This window comes from Rhinolophus sinicus, chromosome 14 (assembly GCF_057876585.1).
Source record: "Rhinolophus sinicus isolate RSI-liver-muscle chromosome 14, RSI-T2T, whole genome shotgun sequence".
Lineage (NCBI taxonomy): Eukaryota > Metazoa > Chordata > Mammalia > Chiroptera > Rhinolophidae > Rhinolophus > Rhinolophus sinicus.
In genome coordinates this window covers 57,635,830-57,659,920 of record NC_142514.1, presented here as the reverse complement: position 1 = coordinate 57,659,920, position 24,091 = coordinate 57,635,830, and the positions used below count along the sequence as shown (strand labels likewise).

Below are 24,091 nucleotides of genomic sequence, written 5' to 3'. Positions count from 1 at the left end.
ACAGTGGAATGCTGCCCCCTCCCTCCTGCTCCTTTCCCTCTTCTGCCTGTGCAACTAACTGGTTGGCCATCCAGTTAGAGGGCTGCAGCATCCAGGGCAGAAAGGAGAAAGGGCCTTGGGGATCTCAGGATGTGGGAAGAAAGGCTGTTGAGAGCCCACCATGGGAAGGCAGGGAGAGCAGGATGTGTGGGTGAGCCAAAGCGCCAAGACTACCACCTGTTTCATTGTCCCATCTGCTTTCACTTACAACACACAAATTCATAGATAAAATTATCAAACATTCCAAGATGGCAATCTCAGAGCATTAAACCCTAAGCACGACCCAGCCTGGGATCCCGTGAGGGCACAAGTTGCATGCCCATGAAGATGGCTCTTCACAGTCTACGTGTATGTGTGTGTATCTGATTTCAATACTACAACAATCATACTAAAATATGTAACAGCATCAGAATTCTGTCTTAGAGTAATTTAGTAAAATAAAACAATTCAAAGACTTGACAAACTGATGTTTCTATTAGTATCCACAGTACTCCTGTAGTTCCATCTTATTTTGATCAAATTTATCTAAATTCTATTTGTTTCAAAGATAGTAACAAGTATAAAAGGGTATATTAAGTACTGTACAACAAGAGTTCTCAGTCATGACATAACCACACACAATCGTGAGGTATATAGGAAGCCGTATTTACTTAAGGTATTATAGTAATATCTCAGTCAACTGCAATCTTACATATTTTTTAAACTAGCATGGAAGTGGAGTTATGGCAGGCTAGAAAGTGCATATAACTATGCTGAAACTTGTACCAAGTGCCTCATTGGAATATGTTGCGTGTCCTTTATGTGAATAATAATACTAAGAAAGTTACTGTAAGGTAATACATGTAAGATACTTAGATTAATAAATACTTGTGGAATGTAAATGGATATTTCTTAAAAATCTTACCTCTCCCATTTCTTGTCTCAGTTGTTCAAATTCCTGTTTTTCCATTTCTAACTTATGCTTCCGTTCCTCCTCTGTTCGTCGTTTTTCTTCTTCCATTTTTTGTTTTAATAATTCTTCAAAATTAATTTCCAGTTTTCCCGGTGTAAGAGATTCTTGCGATATTGTTTTATACATCTCTGGGGAGTCATCATCTACTACCTATTTGAAATAATTCTTTTATCACTCTTGCCAGAATTATACATATTAAAAAGGGAATATTTCTTGTAGAAACTGATTATGTGAGTAGAATGAAAGGTTTCACACTGAACTAAAAACCAGGAGACCTAAATTCTCTTCAAAAGTATAAAACAGTAAACAAGGGAGGAATTGTTAGAAAATGTAAGATCTGAGGTATTTAGTGCTTCCAGAGGAATTGGTGACTATTTTCCATTCCAATAAATAGAATGAAATACTTTGACTTCAGATTATCAGTAATTTGAATTAGACATTAAGATTTTCATTAAGATTTTCTAATATTGAACACTGTTTAATTATTAAAATGAATATTCTGATAATTAAAATACAGCATTTTAGTTTAGTCTGAATGAATTAGATACCTACCATGATCCCTTCATAATCAGGCAGAAATCTCTCAATGCTCTGATTTTATTGTACTGATTTATTTAGTCAGGCTAAATATAAAATAAATAATAATAGTTAATACTTAGAGCTGCCAGGTACAATTATAAGCACTTCCCATGTGTTGATTATTTTATCCTCTAACCCTACAAAGTAGGAATTACTAGCATCTCCATTTTATAGAAACTTAGGCACTGAAAAGTAACTTGTCCAAAGGTACACAAATAATTAAATGACAAAGGTGGGATTCAAAACTTTAAAATCTTTATAATAAAATTATAAATAATGATTTGGACTACTTTTTTGTAATTTCATGAATTCCATGTCTAACTGCCATTTAGATGTGACCTGGGGCAAGTTATCTAGCCTAAGTCTGAGTTTACTTATCTGCCACAACTTTCATAGGGTTGTCATGAGAATTAAATAAAATTTGGAAATGCTAAGCAGTGTGCCTAACACCATGGTAAGCTCCCAAATGGCAGTTTTATTATTACATTATCATTCCCTGTATATAGGCAATCTCAAAATTTCAATGAGAAACTTTGCTTTTAAATCATTGACTTGGAATACATTTTACCATGAAAAGCAATTACCTACGTTTCTTTTCCTATCTTCTGAAAATATATACATAAATCTCTAGCTTGAATTATGACCCTGTGTCTGAAATAGATATAGCAGAATGAGAGAGGCAAAGGGTAATTATTTGTTCCAAGATTTATATATGGCAGGCTTTACCACAGAATCAGTTAAACCCAGAAACGATGCTTACATGTTCTTACAATCCAAAGATTGCCAAAATTTTTTTTATTAACATATGAATTGACTGAATTATAGTACGAAGTTATGATACTTGGCCCTGGATTAAAAAAAACAATATAAATAAAGGGAAAACTTTCTTCTTTCCTGATACAGAAATATCCCCAGAAAACTAGGCTTGGTTTAATACTGTTTTCCGTCCCTGTATTTCTTTCCACTCGTGAATCATGGTAAAAGACAATTTGGGCCTAAAACTATGCCCCCCTCCCCAAGATTAGATCTCCTAATCTTCACCGCTACTTCTCATTTACCACTTCTGAACCAGCTTATTCTCCAAAAATTAAGTGCTTTCACAATGTTTGTAGGGTTTCTGTGTAGAAACTGTTTGTGAAGCAAGGATTATCTCAGAGAGCACATAAGATAGTTTTACTATCACTCCACAAACATTTATAGGAAGTTATGCTAGAATGCATTGTTTGTTCTACATGCATGATGAATGATCTCAGCCTCACCAAGTGAGAAAGACAGAAACAAGCAACAACAATATAGCATTAGTATTAATACAGCTGGGGGAGTACTAAATGCTATAAGAATACACAAAAGGAACACCTCTCCGGAACTTGCGTTGCCAGGAAAGGCTTCCCGTGAAATGAAATATTAGGAGATAGTGGAGCACAGGGAAAGGACAGAGGGATAAGCTTCATACAGCATTTACGAAGATCCAGAGATGAAAGCAAAACATTTTGAAGAACTGGAAAGAAATTTAGTACTTCTGGAACAAAGATGGCAGATTAACAAAGAATCAAGAAATGAAAGTGGATAAATATACTAGGGCAAGATTATAAGAAATTTTTTTTAAAGTTTTTGCTTAAAGGAAGTGGAAAAATTTTAAGCAAATAACAATCAAATTTACTTAAAAAATAAAAAGAAAAGAGAGATCACTCCTGGCTTAGTAGGGAAGAATAGATTATAGGCAAGAAAGCAGGTAAATTATAGAGTTGGCCTGAGACAAGGGATGTTAATCAACTTGGATTATAGTGAAGGAAGTGGAAAATGAGGAAAACAGATTTGTAGAGTGATTAAGGAGGTAGAATAAATGAGACTTAGTGGATGACTGAATGTGAGGCATGAATGAGAAGGTCTAAGTGTTTAAGGCTCCCAAATTTCTGATTTGAGTATCTGGGTAATGAAGCCAAATAAACACTTGGATATAGATACGTGTTTGAAGCTCACCCAGACATAGGAAGAAAAGAAGGTCGTGATATCACTGAAGATAATTAAAATGTTTCAAGAAGGAGATGGCAGTGTTCACATGTCAACTTGCTAGAAAATAAAGTTTGTCGTAACTATACATTTTACAAGCATTAAAATGGTATAAGAAGTATAACTTTGTGGGAGTTAAGTTTGGTGGCAATATTCAGAAGTGATGGATAAGCACTTTGGAGTTAAATAATTGTGAATAAATATCTTTGATCATTTAATATTTACTGGAAAGGATGGAAATTGAAAAGAGAGAAAGAAGAAAAGGAGGAAATGTAGGACAGGAGACTAGAATGGAGAGGAGGGAAGGAAAGGTGGGGGTAGGAAACTCCGTGTTTAGATAACTTACTTCTGGAAAACATGCCTTCCCAGAGAAGGAAGATAATATTCAACCTGCTATGCCAGGCATAGCAATTTAATCAGAATCTTCTCAACACTACATTGAAGCAGACTCCTTTAGCTGTCTGGTGTTACGCCATAGGAGACTTTAAAACTTACTTGCCATCCCTACTTTTGGCACAGACTTCAGAAATAATAAGGTATACCCCAAAGTTTAATGATTTCTCCTAAGATACTCTGCAAAGCCGACTCCTACTGTCATTCTCCAGTTACAATGTCTTACCATGCTTCTCCTTGCCTCAGCAAATGCCTTCTTTTCTTCCTCTATTCTCCTTCTGGCTTCCTCTTCTGCTTTCCGTTTTTCCTCTTCTCTCCTTTGTCTTTCTATTTCTTCAAAACTGAGTTTGAGTTTACCAGGGCGGTACTCTTTAAAAATTCTTTCTGTGTCTTGGTTTTCCTCTTCTTCATTTACCTAACCAAGAGACAACTCATTACTAAGAATTGAGATTCATCATAGACAGGAATGAATCATCAATCAAAAGGCACAGAATCAGCCAGCTCACACAGGAATATTTCTAAAGCCATTTTTAGATTTAGCATGATGAAAGTCCCCTTCCTTTATAATTTCTTAAATGATAAAATATTCAAATTTGGAGAAATTCCAAATAATTACATACTGAAGTGAAATACAACTTCATGAGCAAGTCAAATTTTTGAATAGATCAGATGAAACATTTGAAAAATTTAAGGGGTCATTTAAGAATTATTAAACATTAACTCTCCCAGAACAAACGTGTGTGTGTGTGTGTGTGTGTGTGTGTGTGGTGTGTGTGTGTGTGTGTGTGTGTGTGTGTACTTAAACTGAGGTTTAATATACCTACCTACACAGAGTCTCTTTGGTAGTAAAATAAAGTTCTCATTTTGTAATTCTCATGAATTTATTATTATGAACTATGTATTTTTCTTTATACTAATCAAAGATTATTATTTGGAACTTTATTTATATTTTATACTTTATTATTATTTATATTTTATATAAAATTAAAATTTTATGATTTTATAATTAAAATTCTAATGTAAAATTAAATTAATTAACTATTCATTAAACTTTATGATTTGATTAATTGATGATATTTCTATTTCAGTTCACTAAATTGACCAGCAGTTATATCTAATTGTAGATATTATGCAACTATGATTATCCAAAAGTAATAACATTTTCAAACAAATGTCTAGAAATTAAAGTTTTGGAGATACATTCCTTGGAACATCATTAATGAAGTTGATAAAGAAATTCTGAAAGCTTTAAAAAATTATGTTCCATTTTAAAATTCTTATGCTGAAATCAATGTTTTCTTATGACAATTTTACTTTTCATTCATAAATCTATTAATATAATAATAAATATTTCTAAAGCACTTACTAAATGCCAGACACTACTTTAACTGCTTTCTATATTAACTCATTTAACAATTCAAGAAGTAAGCACAGTTATTTTCACCAATTTCCAAATGAGGAGACTAAGATGTAGAGGGGTTAAATAACTTGTCCATGATTACACATTTAAGCAGTAGATATCTGAATCCAGACAGTCTGGCTCCAAAATCCATGCTCTTAACCAGTACACTACATACATAAGCGTACACATGAAGTCTGACATTAAGTTCGTGAGCTTGTTGCAACGATGTTGCTAAGCTTTTTTTGATACCAGAGGGATTATTCATTATGAATTTGTACCAACTGGACAAACAGTTAACCAAGTTTACTATTTGGAAGTGCTGAAAAGGCTGTGTGAAAAAGTTAGATGACCTGAACTTTTCGCCAACAACTCATGGCTCTGGCATCATGACAATGCACCATGTCACATGGCACTGTCTGTGAGGCAGTTTTTAGCCAGTAAACAAATAACTGTATTGGAACACCCTCCCTACTCACCTGATCTGGCCCCCAGTGACTTCTTTCTTTACCCAAAGATAAAGGAAACATTGAAAGGAAGGCATTTTGATGACATTTAGGACATCAAGGGTAATACAACAACAGCTGTGATGGCCATTCCAGAAAAAGAGTTCCAAAATTGCTTTGAAGGGTGGACTAGGCGCTGGCGTCGGTGCTTAGCTTTCCAAGGGGAGTACTTTGAAGGTGACTGTAGTGATATTCAGCAATGAGGTATGCAGCACTTTTTCTAGGCTGAGTTCGCGAACTTAATTGTCCTGACTCATATATACATACCTTACATGGCAAACTGCATATCCCCTAGTAAACTTACTCTGGTATGTTCAAACATTTGAAAAACTGGACTAAAACTAAGTGTACACTCATGAATAGACTTGAAAGTGTGCCGCACCCTGCCATTAAACACATTGCAGGCTGAAATAACAATGAAGAGAAACCAGATTCGTTGAGTAATTATTTTGCATATTTACAGCAATTTATAAAAACTTAAAGCATGTTAGATAAAATGTCTCAAAGTGGAATCTAGACAATACCAATGCATATTATATATGGAATATGTACACAGTTTCTGAATCAGACCCTTTTATATAGAAAATGTCCTTGAATTTATTGGAATGAACCTTATCTAATACCAGCTACCTTCCCTAATATTAAATGTTTTATATATAACATTTATAAGTTATAATATAATTATTATATAATATATAATGTATAATGTATACTTTATATAATTACAAATGTTACGTATATCACATATAATGATACATATTTATATACTATACATATATATAAATGTGTTATATATATGTTTGTTTTACCATTTGCCGCCTTGCTTCTTCAAAAGCACGCTTCTCTTCTTCTAAACGTTGTCTTGCTTCTTCTTCAGCTTGCTTCCTTCGGTTTTCTTGTCTTTGTCTTTCTAATTCTTCAAAAGTTAGTTTTAGTTTCCCAGGAGAAATTGCGTCTCTTTTTGCCTCGCTATCCAGTTCATCATCCTAAGAAAACATTATGAAAACCCATCTTTTAATATAAAGGGAAATGCTGATAACCAACTTAACTGCTTTGATTTGTTCCTTAAAAAATAAAAAATTACCATGACCAGTGAAAGACACTTTGCTTCTTTGAGAGATCGTTGTTGTTCTTCATATCTTATTCTTTTATCTTCTTCATACTTGACCCTTTCTTTGTCTTCTCGTTCTTTTTCTAGATCCTCGAAATTCTTTTTTATTTTTCCAGATGTTTTGTGTGATTTGACAGGCACCACTGTTATAAGTAGTGAATCATCTCCTTCCTAAGTTATAAAATAGATAATTAGCATATTTCTTCCTAATTAAAATTTAGGTTTCGTGGGACTTTATCTCCGTCATTGGTGAATTTCATTACATTGCCATCAATGTTATGAAGAACAAAAATTTATATATTTTTACAGGTTTCTATCAAAGAGCTCTTTCTCTGAATTTATGGTACAGTGTGAGCTAATCTTATGGAAATCCATTGCTCACCGGGTTCAAGGAGCATCTTCTTCCCTAGATGATGGTGTTAATACAGCTGTTCGGGTAAAATTGCATGACATGATCAGAATTTAGCTATCCGCGCACTAATCCCACAAAAGGTAATGTGCATGTGAGTGTTCTCTAAATCAATTTGATGGTGGATAATAGATTCAGTTTAAACACACAAGAAAAGTTTTTCCATATGATTTTTCTCTCCATGCAAGTTTTAAAATACTTAACAAAACTAATATTTAGTGAGAAAAAAACAGTATTTCCAGTGATTCACAAAATACTTATATTATAGACAAAACTCTTTGGCATTTCATCCTATTAAAATATTCTTAAATATATTGTTTTTAAAATGTATTTTAATTAGTTCTGTTACACAAGGTATTATTGTTGCCTCTGTACCATTTTCAGAAATAAAATGAAGAGTTGTAATATGTAACACATTCCCCTAAAATAAAATTGCTTCCAATTTATGTGGCTGTAGTTTTAGGCACACCATCAAATTGATTGAGTTTTAAGTTTCTCTGTTAGATAAAAACCGGTATCTAAAATTTTTCTGCGTGTTGAACGTTCCTTCATGGTAACAGATACTGCACTTTATTAGTTTAACCAAAACAAACTATGAGGAACTCTGAGGAAAGAAGACAAATGATGAAAAGAAAACTGCCTTTTTTAAAATGTTAGCTTTCAACAATCTCAACTATTGGTAAGAGTTCAAGAAATACATAGTCTTGGCAGAGTATCTCAAACTGAGACTATGTCTCTAATCTAACCATGGAAGCAAAAACATACTTGAAAAACACTAAATTAGAAAATGCAGAAATATGATCTTGCTTTGCAAAATATTTTTGTCCTTTATGTTGTTTCTATAGTTGTGATAAAAAGAATAAAAACCCTTAATTTTTTAATTAAAAGATTATTTGTGAATCAGATAATTTTAGGTGAATGTTTCATTAAAGTAAACGTCCATTTACCTCTGATGCTGATTCAGTTCCCGTATTGTTTATGTCCTCAATCTATTGAATGAGAATTTCATATCATTACATTACATTGGATTTCTGCTTTTTGCTTTTAAACATACAACGGAAAAGTAATTTAGTTGTGACTTATGGTAAATTTTCTAATTTATAATTTTTTAAATATTTTTTTTGTTGTTCCAAATTAGCCAATTATATCCTTTTAAGTGGAGATTAAACCTGACATTACCTTTTGCATTTTGATATAAATATCAATATCTAGGGAGCAATATATTAAGAAAAAAGTAAAATAAAGCCTACCTTTATAATTCTGGAATTTGGATACTGGACCAAAATCTATGACCTAGCTGTGAGCTTACAGGCATCAATTATTAATTAAATTATCCATTTAAACTGAGATACAGAAACATTTCTCCATTCTCTGTCTCTGCCCCAGTAAAAGAAAAACCTATCATTAGCAATCAAATAACCATCATGACTATATTCTACAACATAAGTATATGGAAAAAATATAACTGACAATAATAAAATGCAGTGAAAGGTGTTGGCTTTCACATGGCTCGTTCAGAAGGAGAAAAAAAATTCTGGAAGTCATACTTGTTTACTCTATATTTTGACTAGCTCAAGGTAAGTAAGGCCATGATTCAAAAGGAGGGAGCTCAACTTGGCCATTAGTCATAAGAAATATCATTATGTTATCTTGAGGGGCAGGCTAATGTACATAACTGAGAAATGAAAGGAGATAAGTGATTTAAATAATGCAATGTTTGAGATCTCAGGAAAAGGAATCATAATAATGGGGAAATGGGAAAAGTTAGAAAAGTAAAAATTCAGATTGTTTGCTTTAATTTGATTTTTAACACCAATGAAAGAACCTGAAAGTAGTTCGTTCCTCACACAATCTAAGGGAATTCTGTAGTACTTTCGTTCATACTACAACTGGCCTGGCTAAGTCCCTGTTCTCTCATCATCCCACTTTTCTATATTCTCTGTCAAGGAAGAAATAATGTATTTTATTAAGATACCAAATTTCTTGAAAAGTATATTATTCTGAAATCATTAAAATAAAATCATTAAAAATAAATCTATTTTATAGTTTAATAGTTTAATAGTTTTGTACAAAATAATTGGCTTTGTTACAGAATTATTTATCACACTAATTTGCTGTGTAAACGGTGAAGATTTTGTTGAATGCTGTATTGTACTGAGAAAAACTTTAATGTATCTATAAAAAAAATTACAAAATTATTTCCCTTCAAAAGAATGTTAACAATTCCTCCGTAAGTCACACTAATCTCTTGATAAAAAGTTCTAGGAGATATGGTTAGAAGCCAGACATTGAGACTATAGGGAGGAGAATTTCTGAATATTTTAACCCCAAATTTCTTTTTCTGCTGCTACAACAATCTCAGATTTTTATTAGCTTATGGTAAGATAATAAGCTATAGTTGGAGGCTTTGAGGGGTTTTTCTTTATTTGGTTCTTTTTTTTTTTTCCTTCCTTCCAAGCCATTACCAAAACAACAAAAAATGGATCCCCCTGTCCCCCCCCCACACCGCGCTGGGTTTCAACAAACAAGGAAAAGGATGAATTTACGTATATGATCTTGGTGTTAGTGTACTCACAGAGAACTGAGATACTCAGTTTAGTTATTAATTACAGTGTTGGCTTTCAGAACTACCACTGAAGAGCTGCTTCCCAACTATTTCTTTTCAACACCCTGTCTCCCACCAATAACTTCTCTTAGTTCCAAAGTTAATAGATCTTAACCTGGCCCATCAGGGTATCCTCAAAGATAACCAGATTATATCAAATTAAGATTCTCCCCTCAATTTTATTGGTCTTTGATTCTAACATCAATACTATATGAAGTGTACCCATTTTTAATCCATCATAAGATCTTAGAATCTTATCTTGGAGGAACTTACTTGGAGGTCACTCAGCCACCCTCCTGACTCAGGAATCTGTTCTATAACATTCTTGAATATGGACTTGTTCAAGTGGATTTTCAAACAAACATTAAGACTCTTCTTGACGATCTATGTCATACTTTATTTCTTATATTCAAAGATAGATTAAATTTTATTAGATTTGAGCAGAAAACGTACTTAAATAGGTTTTAAAAGACTTTCTATATTTGCAAGATGAAATTACTATTAATAGTCCATTTTGTTCTACCTATATAGTCTTAAATAATTTAATAGGCCCAAAATTTTATTAATAAGAATTCTACGGCATCCTGCCATGTAGTATCTAGGGTTACTAAAGTGGTTCTTTTTCATGATTATATTTTGTTTTCATCTCTCTCTGAGAATTCTATGTCTTCATCATATTAAAACTCAACTCTTCAACACACACGTAGTTCTCCTTGGAGAAACCACTACCTACATATTCAGTTCTTGGGGTTGTAATGGGTCTTAAAAAGTCTGGTGAGTAATCAGTGCTTTTTGAAAAAGGGCAGAAGACAAGCAGACTAAGCCTATGTGTACACGCACTACTTGCTGCCAAACACCATGTATTTTAATTATATATTTTATTATAATTTTATTATCTCATTTTATGATTTATATCAGAGTAGAATTATAGTTATAATTTTATCTGTATAATATATAATTTATAAATCTCATTTATTGTAATTGTATTCCCTTGTGAAATTTCATTGCAAAATATATACTAATCTTTGATGACTGGAGGTCGCAGTGGTAAAGTAGATACCATCCTTTCCTCAGGTAAAGAGGTACAAAGTCATAAAATACAGGAAATGTAGCAATTATTTTCTATAATTCATCTGGTATATGCCATTATTTGCCACCATAAAAGTGGCTGTTTGTGCCATAAAAGTGTTATTTGCAAAATCTGGGTAAATAAATTTCTTTGACATGCAAGGATGGCATATGCTTTGCCGCCTTTGTCACTTTTCTGTTTCAAAAGGTAGTGGAAGCTGAAAGGAGCATAGCAAATAGATTTAAGGCACTTAAAGAATAGGATAAAAAAGCCAAGTACAATCTCACAATTAAAATGATGTTAAAAGAGACAATATACTGTGAAAACTATGTTAGGATATTTGTTAAAACACTGAAGAGCAAAGGAGGGGAAACTAAAATGGTTTCATGACAATTTTATCTATATGTATTATTATTTAGATGAAACATTAAGTAAGTATAGCCCACTTACCATGTTTCCCTGAAAATAAGACCTAGCCGGACCATCAGCTCTAATGCGTCTTTTGGAGCAAAAATTAATATAAGACCCGGTCTTATATTATATTATGTTAGGTAAGACCCGGTCTTATATTATATTATGTTACGTAAGACCCGGTCTTATATTATAGTAAAATAAGACTGGGTCTTATATTAATTTTTGCTCCAAAAGACACATTAGAGCTGATGGTCTGGCTAGGTCTTATTTTCGGGGAAACACGGTACTTTGTACCAAGCACTGTTCTAAGTGCTTTGCATTTATTAGCTCATGTAATCTTAATTATAACTCTAGGAGATAATGACTACTGTTATCTCATAAAGCTCAAAACTTTATCATCTCTTGATCTTCCAAGGTAGATCAGGTTGAAGTACATAAAAAATAAAACTGTCTTCTGTCATCTTTTCGATTCTATGACTAGATAATTTATAATGTAAAACAAATATCAATATATTAAAGAAATTTTTTGAACTGATTAGCTCTTTATTTAAAATATGACTATTAGAACTTCAAGTTTATGTCATTATAATCACTAATCATTTTGAGAGATTAGCTTTTTCTGGAAATTAGATCAGATTCTTGAGCATTTTGAACTTACCAGCCTCTTAATTCTCATGCTCTGAACTAAAATATATGGGATTTGAAGTTCATTAACAGACTATATAAAATCACAATAGTACTACTTTAATTCTAAGTTGTCCTCTGTGGCTATGGGCATCAGTTATACAAAGGAAATGGCTGTCACACATTTGCTCTCTCTGCTATTTCCATCCCCAACTTAAAAAAACAAAAACAACAACAACAACAAAAAAAACAAGTAAAGCTAGCTAATAATACCATTATTAAATAAAGTGTGATTTAATTGGTTTCAAATACTTGAGTAGGAAGCTATGCTAAATATGCCTTAGTGTTTGATAATAACCGACAAGTGTTTATTGATTTCTATTAAAAGACCAGCATTGTGTTAGGTGCTTGTGGGTGTGTGAAATTGCCTTACTTCTTCATAAAATCTTCTAACATGTCAAGAAAAATAAAGAATGTGGACAGTGTAAGGACTATGGACAGAATGATAAGATGGTATATAACAAAAGTTATCTCAGTATTCAACCTTAAAATAGGCACAGTCTACCGTATTCTTCTAGACATTTGATATTAAATATTTGTGCTTAAGATCTTTTCAAGTGAACTGCTACTTAATAGGTTCATGTTACATTAAAATATTTTAATATTTAATAACATAATGATTAGTTTTACTCTATATAATTAGTTTCTGAAGCAAATACCAACTTAACATTTAGAGTGTACCTGCTCAGCCCTTTTTGCTAATTCACGTTGTATCTTCCTCTTTTCTAACATATCCTGCTCAATTCTGCGTTTTCGTTCCTCCTCTGTTCTCTTCCTTTGTTCCTCTTGTCTTTGTTTCTCCATTTCAGCAAATTTACCTTTAACAGTTCCTAAGAATATATGAAACATGCTTGATATTTTTCTATGTTTCCAGTTTTGCAATTTCATTTACAATTTACCCTTCAAATCTCTTACCTGTTAGCTTTGGAACATAAGCCTTTTCTACTTTAGAAGATACCTCTTCCTCATCATCAGAAGCAAGCATTTCTTTAATCTAGATGGTTAAATAAATGAATATGAGCATGTCACAAATTTAGACTAATATTATATGCAGAGTTTGAAATTAGCTTATAAATACAGAAAATTATTTCAATTATAGTTAATATGAAATGTGGTTAATATGACTTATGCAATGTACATTTAAAAGATGAAAACGAATATTTGCACAAGAATGAAATAAAATGAAATAACCTCCTGCTTTCTCCTGTTCCATTCTCTCTCTCTAATATATTGTTCTTTTCTTCTTTGCTTTTCGTCTCTAGATCTCCTTTGATTTCTTTCTTCCCTGGCTCTCTGCATGGCTTCAAACTTATCCTTTACATCACCTTTGCCAAGTTTTGGCACATAGGATTTTGGGACAGGTTTAGACGAAGAAAGCAGAATCTTCGTTAGAAGAAAATAAAGAGAAGAAAGTTAAAAAAAAAAAGATAGGAAGAAATTAGGTAAAGATAGATCAGAATAAGCAATATAAGAACTAGTTATTGAAACAGAAAATAGAAATGAGTTTGAAACCTTTATTTGAACCATTGGAATCTCATTAGATAGTTTCTGAAGTTTAAATACAAAAAGGAAATTACAGAAAATATGAAAGTAAAAATTTTATAAATATATAGAAGAGAAGTCACATTTTGTAAGTGCATTCCACTGACACTGAAGGCTAGTAAAATATAAAAATTGAATACTGGATTCTAATTTAAAACAACCGGTATTTTATCATGCTACTCTATCACTTGCTTGAAAGATATCAAGGCTAATTTCAATAAATTAAATGAAGTTGAAAGTAAAGCAGAAGTTCAGGTTTTAAAGTTTGAAGCCTACTTCGCATATTAACATTCTTGCTTGTTTCCTTATCTAATATGAGCAAACTGAAGGCCAGTCCTTTATTTCTCGTTTGTGGCTGAGGTGTGCCGGGGTCTTTGTGATTAATACTGTTCCTGTTGCACTGCCCATCTAGAACTCCTTTAAACCAACATTAAAAATGTATAAGAAGTCTGTATCATTCCAACTAGGGTGAGCTCTAAGAGAGAAATTCCCAAATGGCAAAAGAGCTTCCCAAAGGAGGAATCTGATAAAAGACTGGAGAAAAGATTCTCCTCCTCTCTAAAACCAGGAAAGCAAATTATTTTCAAAGTTTTTGAAAATTAAGCTGATCTCTAAAAGAAGTTCCAGTAAATAAAATGTGTCTCAGAACACTAAATCCTTCCTCCTAATGTTAATGACAAATTGCTTGAGTAATCTGTGGCATACACAGCCTCTATTTTATTATGTACTTATGGTGTCATTGGCCATTTAAGGTTTTTTAAAATTTATAATTTTAGGGTGTCAGCATAGCTTAGAGTGAGATTTTCTACTAGTACAACTCTCAGTAACTGCAGCCAAGAACCAGAAAATGGCTAAGAAGTTTTTTTTGTAGCTGCTGAAAGAAGTGCTAAGAAGGAACCTCACCTGAGAGTGAATTACAGCTTTCTCGTAAGAGTATACATCAAATCTGTTTTTTTAATACTGAAAAAATAACTTCTAAAGTTATCAAGATACTAAAATTCTACTCAGATGCTAGCCAGCACATCCACTTCACTATCATTCACAAATTTAATAACCGTGTTTCCCTTCGGAATCCCAGTCAAAATACTGGGCCCAAGACCAGCCTATGAATTTTACCTCTTCTGAGGTTTTACATCTTGATATTCCGGTATTAGGAACTTCCGTATATAACCTTTCCACCAAACAATTGCCCTTTTAGCAGTTCTACAGTCAACCTTATGTTTCCCCAGTTGTTGTTTTTTTAACTTTTGAGACTTACCTCAGCCTTTTGGGAAATATCATTCATGTTCCCTCTATGTGGTCTTGGGGTGATTACGAAGTCTTGTATATTTTCACACCTGAAAAAATATATTAGTGTTGAATAAAAATTTTAATAACTTAAATTTTAAAATATGCTAAGCATTTTTGTAAACAGAAATAGCATGTTAATTGCTTCTTAAGAAATACTGACATAATCCAGGCAAGTAATAAATTGTGATAACCCTCATTTCCTTTTCCCAAGATTTAGAGTCCAGAAGGAACAAGGTGCATGGTGTTAAACGATTCTTGTAAGTTTATGGCCCAAAATAGCTTGGTGAATATATCAAGTACACTTGAAAAGAATTCGTATTCCGCAGTTATTGGGTATAGTATTCTATAAATATCAACCAGCTCTAGGTGGTTGATAGTATTATTTAGATTTCTCTTTACTATTTTTGTTTTGCCTAGTTCTATCAGTCTTCAATTATGTGGAATTGTCCATTTCTTCTTTTAATTCTGTCATTTGTCTTTCATGTAATTTCAAACTCGTTTAAGTGCATATACATTATGATTGTAATATCGTCCCTTTGAATTGACCCTTTCATCAGTATGAAATTTCCCTCTTCTTATCTCATTGTCTTGAACTTATCTGATATCAAAATAACCACACCAACTTTCTTAAGTTTAGTTTGCATGGTATATACTTTTCTAGCCGTTAATTTTCAACTACGTCTTCTCATGTGTAATACATCCCTTGGACACAGCATATAATTGGACCTTGCCTTAAAAAAAATCAATTCTGATAATATCTTTTAATTGCAGTGTTTGGCCTATTAACATTAAATGTAATTATGCATATGAATGGACTTAAGTCTACCATGTTAATATTTGTCTCCTATTTCCCCCCCTTGCTTTTGTTCATTACTTTTTTTCCTGCCTACTTCTGGAGTAATTGAATACATTTTAGAGTTTTATTTTATCTATGGCTTAAAAAATACATATATATATTTTTAAAAACAGCTTTACTAAGGTACAGTTGACACAGAATAAACTACAGTTTTTTAAAGTGAACAGTTTTATAAATTCTGACTTATGCATGTACCCATGACTCCATCACCACCAAGAGAATAACTATATACATTACCCCCCGAAAATTTCTGAGGCCCCTTGTCTCCCTCCTCTTCTTGCATCTCCCAACCCCACCCCCAGGCAAATACGCTGTCACTGTAGATTTGTTTAAATTTTCTATAAAAGGAATCATATAGTATGTACTCAATTGTCTGGCTTCTTTCACCCAGCATAAGTATTTCGAGAGTCATCCATGTTGTTGCATATATCAATAGTTCATTCCTTTCCATTACTGAATATTATTTCATTGTATGACTGTACCACAGTTTGTTAACCATCCATCTGTTGACTGTTTCCAGACACTATTACAAATAAAGCTGTTATGAATATTTATGTACAAGTATTTCTGTGTACATATGCTCTTTCATTTCTCATGGGTATATAAAGTGTAATGGCTAGGGCTTATGGTAGATGTATGTTTAACTTTGTAAGAAACTGCCACACTGTTTTCTAAGTGGTTGTACCATTTTACCTTCCCACTAATAGTGTATGAGAGTTATACTTTCTCTGCATCCTCACCAACATTTGGTATGTTCTTCTTGATTTACGAGACATTATAAAGCTGTGTAGTGACATCACATTATGCTTTTAATTTACATTTCCCTGATAATTATTAGGTTGGTGCAAAAGTAATTGCGGTTTAAAAGGTTAAAAATAATTGCAAAAACCGCAATTACTTTGTATTGAACATCTTTTCACATGTATCATTTCTATCTGTAAAAATTCTTTAGTGGAAGTATCTATTCAAACCTTTTGCCCATTTTATCATTGGGTTGTTTATTTTTCCATTTTAAGTTTTGAGAATACTTTATATATTCTGGATACAAGCTATATCAGATACATGATTTGCAAACATTTCTCTCCCAGTTTTTGGCTTGTTTTTTCATTTTCTTAACAGTGTCTTTTGAAGAGCATAAATTCTTCATTTTGATAAAGTCAATTTTATCAATATTTACTTTCATGGTTTATCCTTTTTCTGTTGTACTTGCCTAACCTACAATCGCAAAGAACTTATGCTAATTTTCTTCTAGAAGTTGTATAGTTTTAGGTTTTTGCATTTAGGCTTTTGATCTATTTTGCGTTAATTTTTGTATATGATGCCAGTTCATTTTTATTTTTTTTTACTGATATGGATAACAATTTTTTCCAGGACTATTTACTGAAAAAAAGTATTCTTTCTCCACTGAAATGCTTTTGCACCTTTGTCAAAATAAATTAACCATACATGTGTGGGTCTATTTCCGGACTCTCCATTCTGTTCCATCAATGTATTTGTTTCCTCGATGCCAATACCAGAGTTTCTTTTTTTTTTATCATCACTATGCTTTGATTAGTGTACCTTATAGTCTTCAGTAGTGTACTTCATAACAAGCTTTGAAAAAGTAGTGTAACTTCACTTTCTTCTCTTTTTAAATATTATTTTCTTAAAATTTTATTAAAATATAACTAATATACAACACTGTATTACTTTCTGGTGTACACCATAGTTATTCATCATTTATATACCTAAAGAAGTGATCACCATGGTAAGTCCAGCTACCATCTGACACTGTACCACACTATCACAATATTATTGACTATATTATCTATGCTATATATTATATCAGGTGTACAGCATAGTGGCTAGATATTTATATAATTTAAGAAGTGATCCCCCTAACAAGTCTAGTTCCCACCTGGCACTATACACAGTTATTACAATATATTGATTATATTCCCTACACTTTACATCATCATGACTACTAATTTGTACTTCTTGTATTCATTTGTACTAATTTGTTACAAATTGTAACCACCAATTTGTACTTCTTAATTCCTTTTTCACCTCCCCTCAACCCCCCTCCTATCTGGCAACCATCAAAATGTTCTCTGTATCTATTTGTTTCATTTATTTATTTTGTTCTTTAGATTCCACTTAGAAGTGAAATATGACATTTGTCTTTCATTGTCTAACTTACTACATTCAGCACAATACCCTCTTGGTCCATCCATGTTGTCACAGATGGCAAGATGTCATTCTTTAATGGCTGAGTAATATTCCATTGTATATATGTACCACCTCTCCTCTTCTTTATACATTCATCCATTCAGGGATACCCTGTTTACCTTCATATCTTGGCTACTGTAAATAATGTTACACTGAACGTCTGGACGAACATGTACCCTCAAAGTAGCATTTTGGGTTTCTTTGGATAAATACCCAGAAGTGGGATTATTGGATCCTTCTTTGTCTCTTGTTATAGCCTTTATTGTGAAGTCTATTTTTTCTGCTATAAGTATTGCTACCCCAAATTTTGTTGTTGTTTGTTTCCATTTTCATTAACTTTTTCCATCTTTACTTTCAGTCTGTGTGAGTCTCTTGTAGGCAGTATGTGTATGGATCTTTATTCTTATCCATTCAGCCACCCTATGTCTTTTAATTGGAACATTTAATGCATTTACATTTAAAGTAATTGTTCATAGATATGTATTTCCATTTTATTATTCTTTTTTTTTTTTTTTTTTTTTGGTCTTAAAGACATCCTTCTAAGATTCCTTGTAATACTGGTTTGGTGGTAATGAACTCCTTTAGCTTTTACTTGTCTGGGAAGCTCTTTATCTGTCCTTCAATTCTAAATGATAGCTTCACTGGGTAATCTTGGTTGTATGTCCTTGCTTTTCATCACTTTGAATATTTCCTGCCAATCCCTTCTGGCCTGCAAAGTTTCTGTTGAGAATCAAACAGTCTTAAGGGAGCTCTGTTGTAGGTAACTAACTGCTTTTCTCTTGCTGATTTTAAGGTTCTTTGTTTTTAACCTTTGGCATTTTAATTATAATGTGTCTTGGTTTGGGTTCATCTTGTTTGGGACTCTATGCTCTTTCTGGGCTTGAATATCCATTTTCTTCACCAGGTTAGGGAAATTTTCCATCATTATTTTTTCAAGTAGGTTTTCAATTCCTTGCTCTCTCTCTTCTCCTTCCTGTACCCCTGTGATGTGAATGTTGGTACACTTGATATTGTCCCAGAGGCTCCTTAAACTGTCCTCATTTTTTTGGATTCTTTTTTCTTTTTGCTATTCTGTTTGGGTGTGTTCTGCTACCTTATCTTTTAAATTGCTGATTCAGTCCTCTGCTTAATCTAATCTCTTGTTGATTCCCCATAATATACTCTTCTTTCAGTTATTGTATTCTTTATTTCTGACTGGTTCTTTTTTATGTTTCCTATCTCCATTTTTATGTTTCCTATCTCTTTGCTGAAGTTCTTCCTGAAATCATTGAGCATCCTTATAACCAGTGTTTTGAACTCTGCACTGCTAGGTTGCTTGTTTCCATTTTGTTTAGTTCTTTTTCTGGAGCTTTGTTCTGTTCTTTTATTAGGGACATGGTTTTTGTCTCCCCATTGTGGCTGCCTCCCTGTGTTTGTTTCTATATATTAGGTAGGGCTGCTATGCCTCCCAGTCTTAGTAGAGTAGCATTAGATAGTAGGTGTACTGCGGGTCCCAGTGGCCCAGTCACCCTGGCCACTAGAGCTGGGCGCTCCAAGTGTGTCCCTTTTGGTGAGTTGTGTGTGTCCTCCTGTTATAGTTGAGCCTTGGTTGCTGTTTGCTAATCCATTGGAGGGATTGAGCCTCAGGCTGATTAGTTGTGAGGACTGGTTGTGATTATAGTGAAGGAGCTGTTGTGGAGGGGCTGACCCTATGGACAGGATTCACGTTAGCAGGACTCTGGTGCCTGACAAGTGTGCCCTTTGGGTGTGCCATCCTTGGAGGTGGCTGGGTGATGCTCCAGCTCAATTCACAGCTGGCCTCTGGCCGTGCCAGCCTCATGGCCACGTGGCAGGGGACCTGCTGCAGGCCAACTTCAGCCCAGTCTATGCCCGCCCCAGAGCCACCTGGCATGAGCCACAAAGCAATCTGCAGATGGCCGCCACCTGTGCTACGCTTACAGGTCCCTTGGGAGTCGAGGCCAAACTGCAAACTCAGGCTGGCTGCCACTAGTGCGGGGCTTAGGATTGCTCAGCCAGAGGTATGGGACATGCCAAAGCCAGATGCTGCTTGTTTGGGTTTTGTGAACCTTTGAGAGACTTCAGGAAATTCTGTAGCATGAACCAAGGCAGGTGGTTTGCATGAAAAAGCCACAGGAAGCAGCTTGGGTGTGCCTGAAAGTTGGGTGAGGCGTGGTCTCAGAATCACCAGGGTGGAGCCAAGAGTATTAGCCAGGTAGATGCAGACTCAGATATGACGTCTGCCTGCGTCTGCACGCAGGGAGGGGAAGGGCTCAACAAAATAAAAATGGCTTCCCCAGTTCCTCTGCCCAGTCCTCATCCTGAGACGAAACAACTCAGTTCCTCCCCATATGTCCTTGTCGCCTCTTGAGCTGCTGCCCCAGTGCTGGAGCTCAGTGCAAGTCCATCAGCAAGTAAGTCCATGTGCAGTCCCTTTAAGAGAATCACCTGGGACTCCAGCCACCCGCCATCTCACTCAGCCCTGATTCTCCACTGGTTTTCACAACCAGAAATTATGGGGACTTCTCTCCTGGGCACTGGAATTCTGGGCTGGGGACCCGGGTGTGGCACTGGGACCCCTCGCTTCTCTTGGGAGGACCTCTGCAGCTGAGATATCCTTGATGGTCATACGCAGGTGTGGGACCAGCCTGTTCCGTGTCTCTGCCCCTCTTACCCGTCTAGAGGTGGCTTCTTCTGTATGTCCTTGGTTGTACGGCTTCAGTTCCGCAAAACTTCAGGTGAGTCCCACTGATGGTTATTCTGTAATTTAGTTGTCATTTTGGTGGTCGTGAGAGTAGGTAAGCACAGCGTTTATCTATTGTGCCATCTTGACCGGAATCCTGGACTTTGTTCTTTTTCAAAGTTGTTTTGGCTATCATTTGCATTCACATATACGTTTTAGAATTAGATTGTCAATTTCTGTAAAAATGCCTGCTGAGATTTTGATTGGGATTGCATTGAATCTGTAGATGGATTTGGGGAGAACTGACATATTAATAATATTAAGTCTTCTGATCCATGAATACAGTGTATCTCCCCATTTATTTACATCTATAATTTTGATTCAGAAACGTTTTGTAGTTTTCAGTGTGCAGGTCTTCCATATCTTCTGTGAGGTTTATCCCTAAATAATTTCATATTTGTTGATGCTATTGTAAATGGTGTTGTTTTTAGATTTCAATTGATAATTGTGTTGCTAGTATATATAATTATAATTTATTTTTGTATTCTGATCTTATATCCTGCTACCCTGCTAAAGTAACTTATTAGTTCCATTGGGTTGTTTTTTTCCTTAGATTCCATAAGAGTTTCTACAGAGACAATTATATCATCTGTGACACAGTTCTTTTTCCTTTCCAATATGGATGTCTTTTATTGCTCTTTATGGCCTGACTGTACTCACTAGAACTTCCAGTACAATGTTAAATAGAAGTAGTGAGAGCAGACTTCTTTGCCTTGTTCCTGATCTTAGGGAGAAAATGTTCAGTCTTCCATTGTTAAGTATGATTTTGGCTATAGATTTTTCTTAGATGCCCTACATCAGATTAAGTTTCTTTCTATTCCCATGGTGCTAGAATAATTTCAAGAATGGATGTTGAATTTAGTCTAATGCTTTTTCTGTGTCTATTAAGGTAATCGTATGGTTTTTATTTTTATTATGGTGCATTACATTATTTTCAAATGTTAAATCAACTTTACATTCCTAGGATAAACTTCATTGGGTCAGGATGCATTATCCCTTTAACATAATGATATATGCAGCTTGATAAAATTTTGTTAAAAAGTTTTGCATCCATGTTTACAATGGTCTGTAGTTTTATTTTGTTGTAATATATGCTTTTGTTAACAGAGTAATACTGCTCTCACAGAATGAGTTGGGAAATATTTAATTTTTTTGTAAGAGTTCATGTAGAATCGGTATTATTTTTTTCCTTAAATGTGTGCAAGAACTTCCCAGTGAAGCCATCTGGGGTAAAGTTTTCTTTGTGAGACAAGAAAATATGACGGGGGTGGGTGTGACATGATTCCATGTAACTATTAACAAGGTCCCAACTGTTGTTATTTAATAGGTCTTTGGGTGCTTATTATATTATTAACCACAATTACCTAATAAAAGCAGACCATGCATGGGTGAGAGTGTGTCATTAACCAAGGTTTGTGAGCAATATAATTCTATGTGCCTGAGATGAAAATAACAAATAGCTCTAGTCCTGTTCTCTTACCTGAGCCATTATATCATATTTAGAGTTACCTATTAGATATTTCTTCTTACATAACCAGCAAAACCTACCCTTCATTCTCATAGCGTCTCAAACCTTAACGCTATTTCTGGTTTATTCTTCTATATCTCCTAAATTTTAATAGATTATCAAGATTTGTGAATTTTTCTTTTGAATTTGTTCTTATATATTACTTCACTATTTCCACTGCCCCCATACTAATACAAGCCTTCACCTCACATTTTGATAATCACAATTTGATAATAAAACCTAAATCCAAATTCCAACTCTGTTGCTTCCTAGCTAGGATTAGAAAAGATAACATATATGAAAAACTCTAAAATAATACCTAACATTAGTAGGTATCAATAATTTTCATTAATTTCATGATTCGTGTTCTCCCTCTTCAGTAAAAATCTACATTTCCCTGCCAGTGAGCATACATTGACATATTATTTGTGTAATTTAAAAGAGAGATATTGAAGAGTATGAGGAAACTTTGAGCAATCTCACATGGGATTACAGGGATTGATAGTTTTAGCTGAATTAATTGGCCAGACAGAACTTTAAAAAGTTCTTTTTTAAGAACTTTTTTCTTTTTTCCCCTGGTGAAATGAAAGAAAATTGTGTGGCTTGGTGACAGTGAAGAATTAGCCTGTCAAGAGTATTCCTGAAGGATAAATGAATCAGCCACACCTCTTCATCTAATTGAAAAAAAAAAAAATCTTCAAATTATAGCTTGACTTATTTATAGACTCAGAAAATAAGATTGATTTTTAAATTTACTATGAGTAAAACCACTTAAAATAGGTTTTTAAATGTCATTTCAGTATTCTGAGCTCTCATTTTGAAAGTTTGTGAAAATTTGAACATTACTAAACCTTATTTTGTTTGGTTAAAATATAAGCAAATGGTCCTTTGCTGACAGTTTGCTCTGTTCTGCATTTTGAGGATAAAGTTTTAGCAAAAAAGTTTATTAGCTTTTGTACAATGGAATTGTTTTCTAAGGTGTAGATTACAAACCAATAGAATGCATGTCTCTTAAACAGTTTTATGTCAGAGAGAATAATTTCAAAATCAAGCAGATAAATATTTATAGGATTCCTTTATAGATATTTTTATAAAAGTGTGACTCTGCTTGGTAGAAACAACAGTGTATTTCAGTTGCTAACTCTTTTGTCTTTCTGGGCTAAACCCAGGTTAAAGGTATGAATTTGACTACATTTGGTTTAGTAACTTCACAGGAAAGAACTCTGTTCCAGTCATTGATTGTATTGTCTTTTCTAAACCCACTATCTCACTAACACATCCTTTGATCACAATATGAATAAAATTAATGATGAAAATAATTCAAGCTAACATTTATTGAGTCTTTACTGTGTGCCAGGTAATGTGCTTGGTTAACAAGCATTATTTCATTTACTTCCCACAATAATCCTCTAAGATAAATACTATTATCAAACCCTCAAAAAAAATATCCAAGCCCAATCATTTAAAATTTCTTAAAATATTAGTACAGGAATAATGTCTTGGAGTTTGTCTAATAAGATTTGAAGACTTCTGTAAATTCTTACAAATGGGAAAACTGAAACTTAGAACTAAGTCAAGTGACCTGCCCAGCACCACACAATTAATGAGTGGTGGGCGTGGGATAAAAACAGGCAGTCTGACTACAGTCGGCGTTCTTACCCACTGTATTATGCTGATGCCAAAGTACAACAGGTGTGTGTGGCGGGGATAGGGGGTGGGAGGGGAATATCAACTAGTTCGTAAGGTTTTAATCCAATTATTTGAGAACCACAATTCTG

General features: G+C 33.9%; 1 protein-coding gene across 11 annotated transcripts in view; it reads right to left on the bottom strand.

Annotated features, from left to right (window-relative positions):
* NEXN (nexilin F-actin binding protein) overlaps nt 1-24,091 on the bottom strand; it is a 44,312-nt gene that overhangs the window by 7,552 nt on the left and 12,669 nt on the right. For 5 of the 11 annotated variants that reach the window (XM_088791213.1, XM_088791219.1, XM_088791218.1 and 2 more), the window contains 9 exons: nt 14,971-15,049; nt 13,362-13,553; nt 13,086-13,164; nt 12,852-13,000; nt 8,346-8,387; nt 6,963-7,160; nt 6,688-6,864; nt 4,200-4,388; nt 944-1,141 (listed from right to left, as the gene is read on the bottom strand). In XM_088791213.1, coding sequence (XP_088647339.1) covers nt 944-1,141; nt 4,200-4,388; nt 6,688-6,864; nt 6,963-7,160; nt 8,346-8,387; nt 12,852-13,000; nt 13,086-13,164; nt 13,362-13,553; nt 14,971-15,049 — 1,303 coding nt within the window. Of the gene's footprint in view, nt 1-943; nt 1,142-4,199; nt 4,389-6,687; nt 6,865-6,962; nt 7,161-8,345; nt 8,388-12,851; nt 13,001-13,085; nt 13,165-13,361; nt 13,554-14,970; nt 15,050-24,091 lie in introns of those variants that run through there. The other 6 variants (XM_088791217.1, XM_088791216.1, XM_088791222.1 and 3 more) reach the window with 2 other exon arrangements.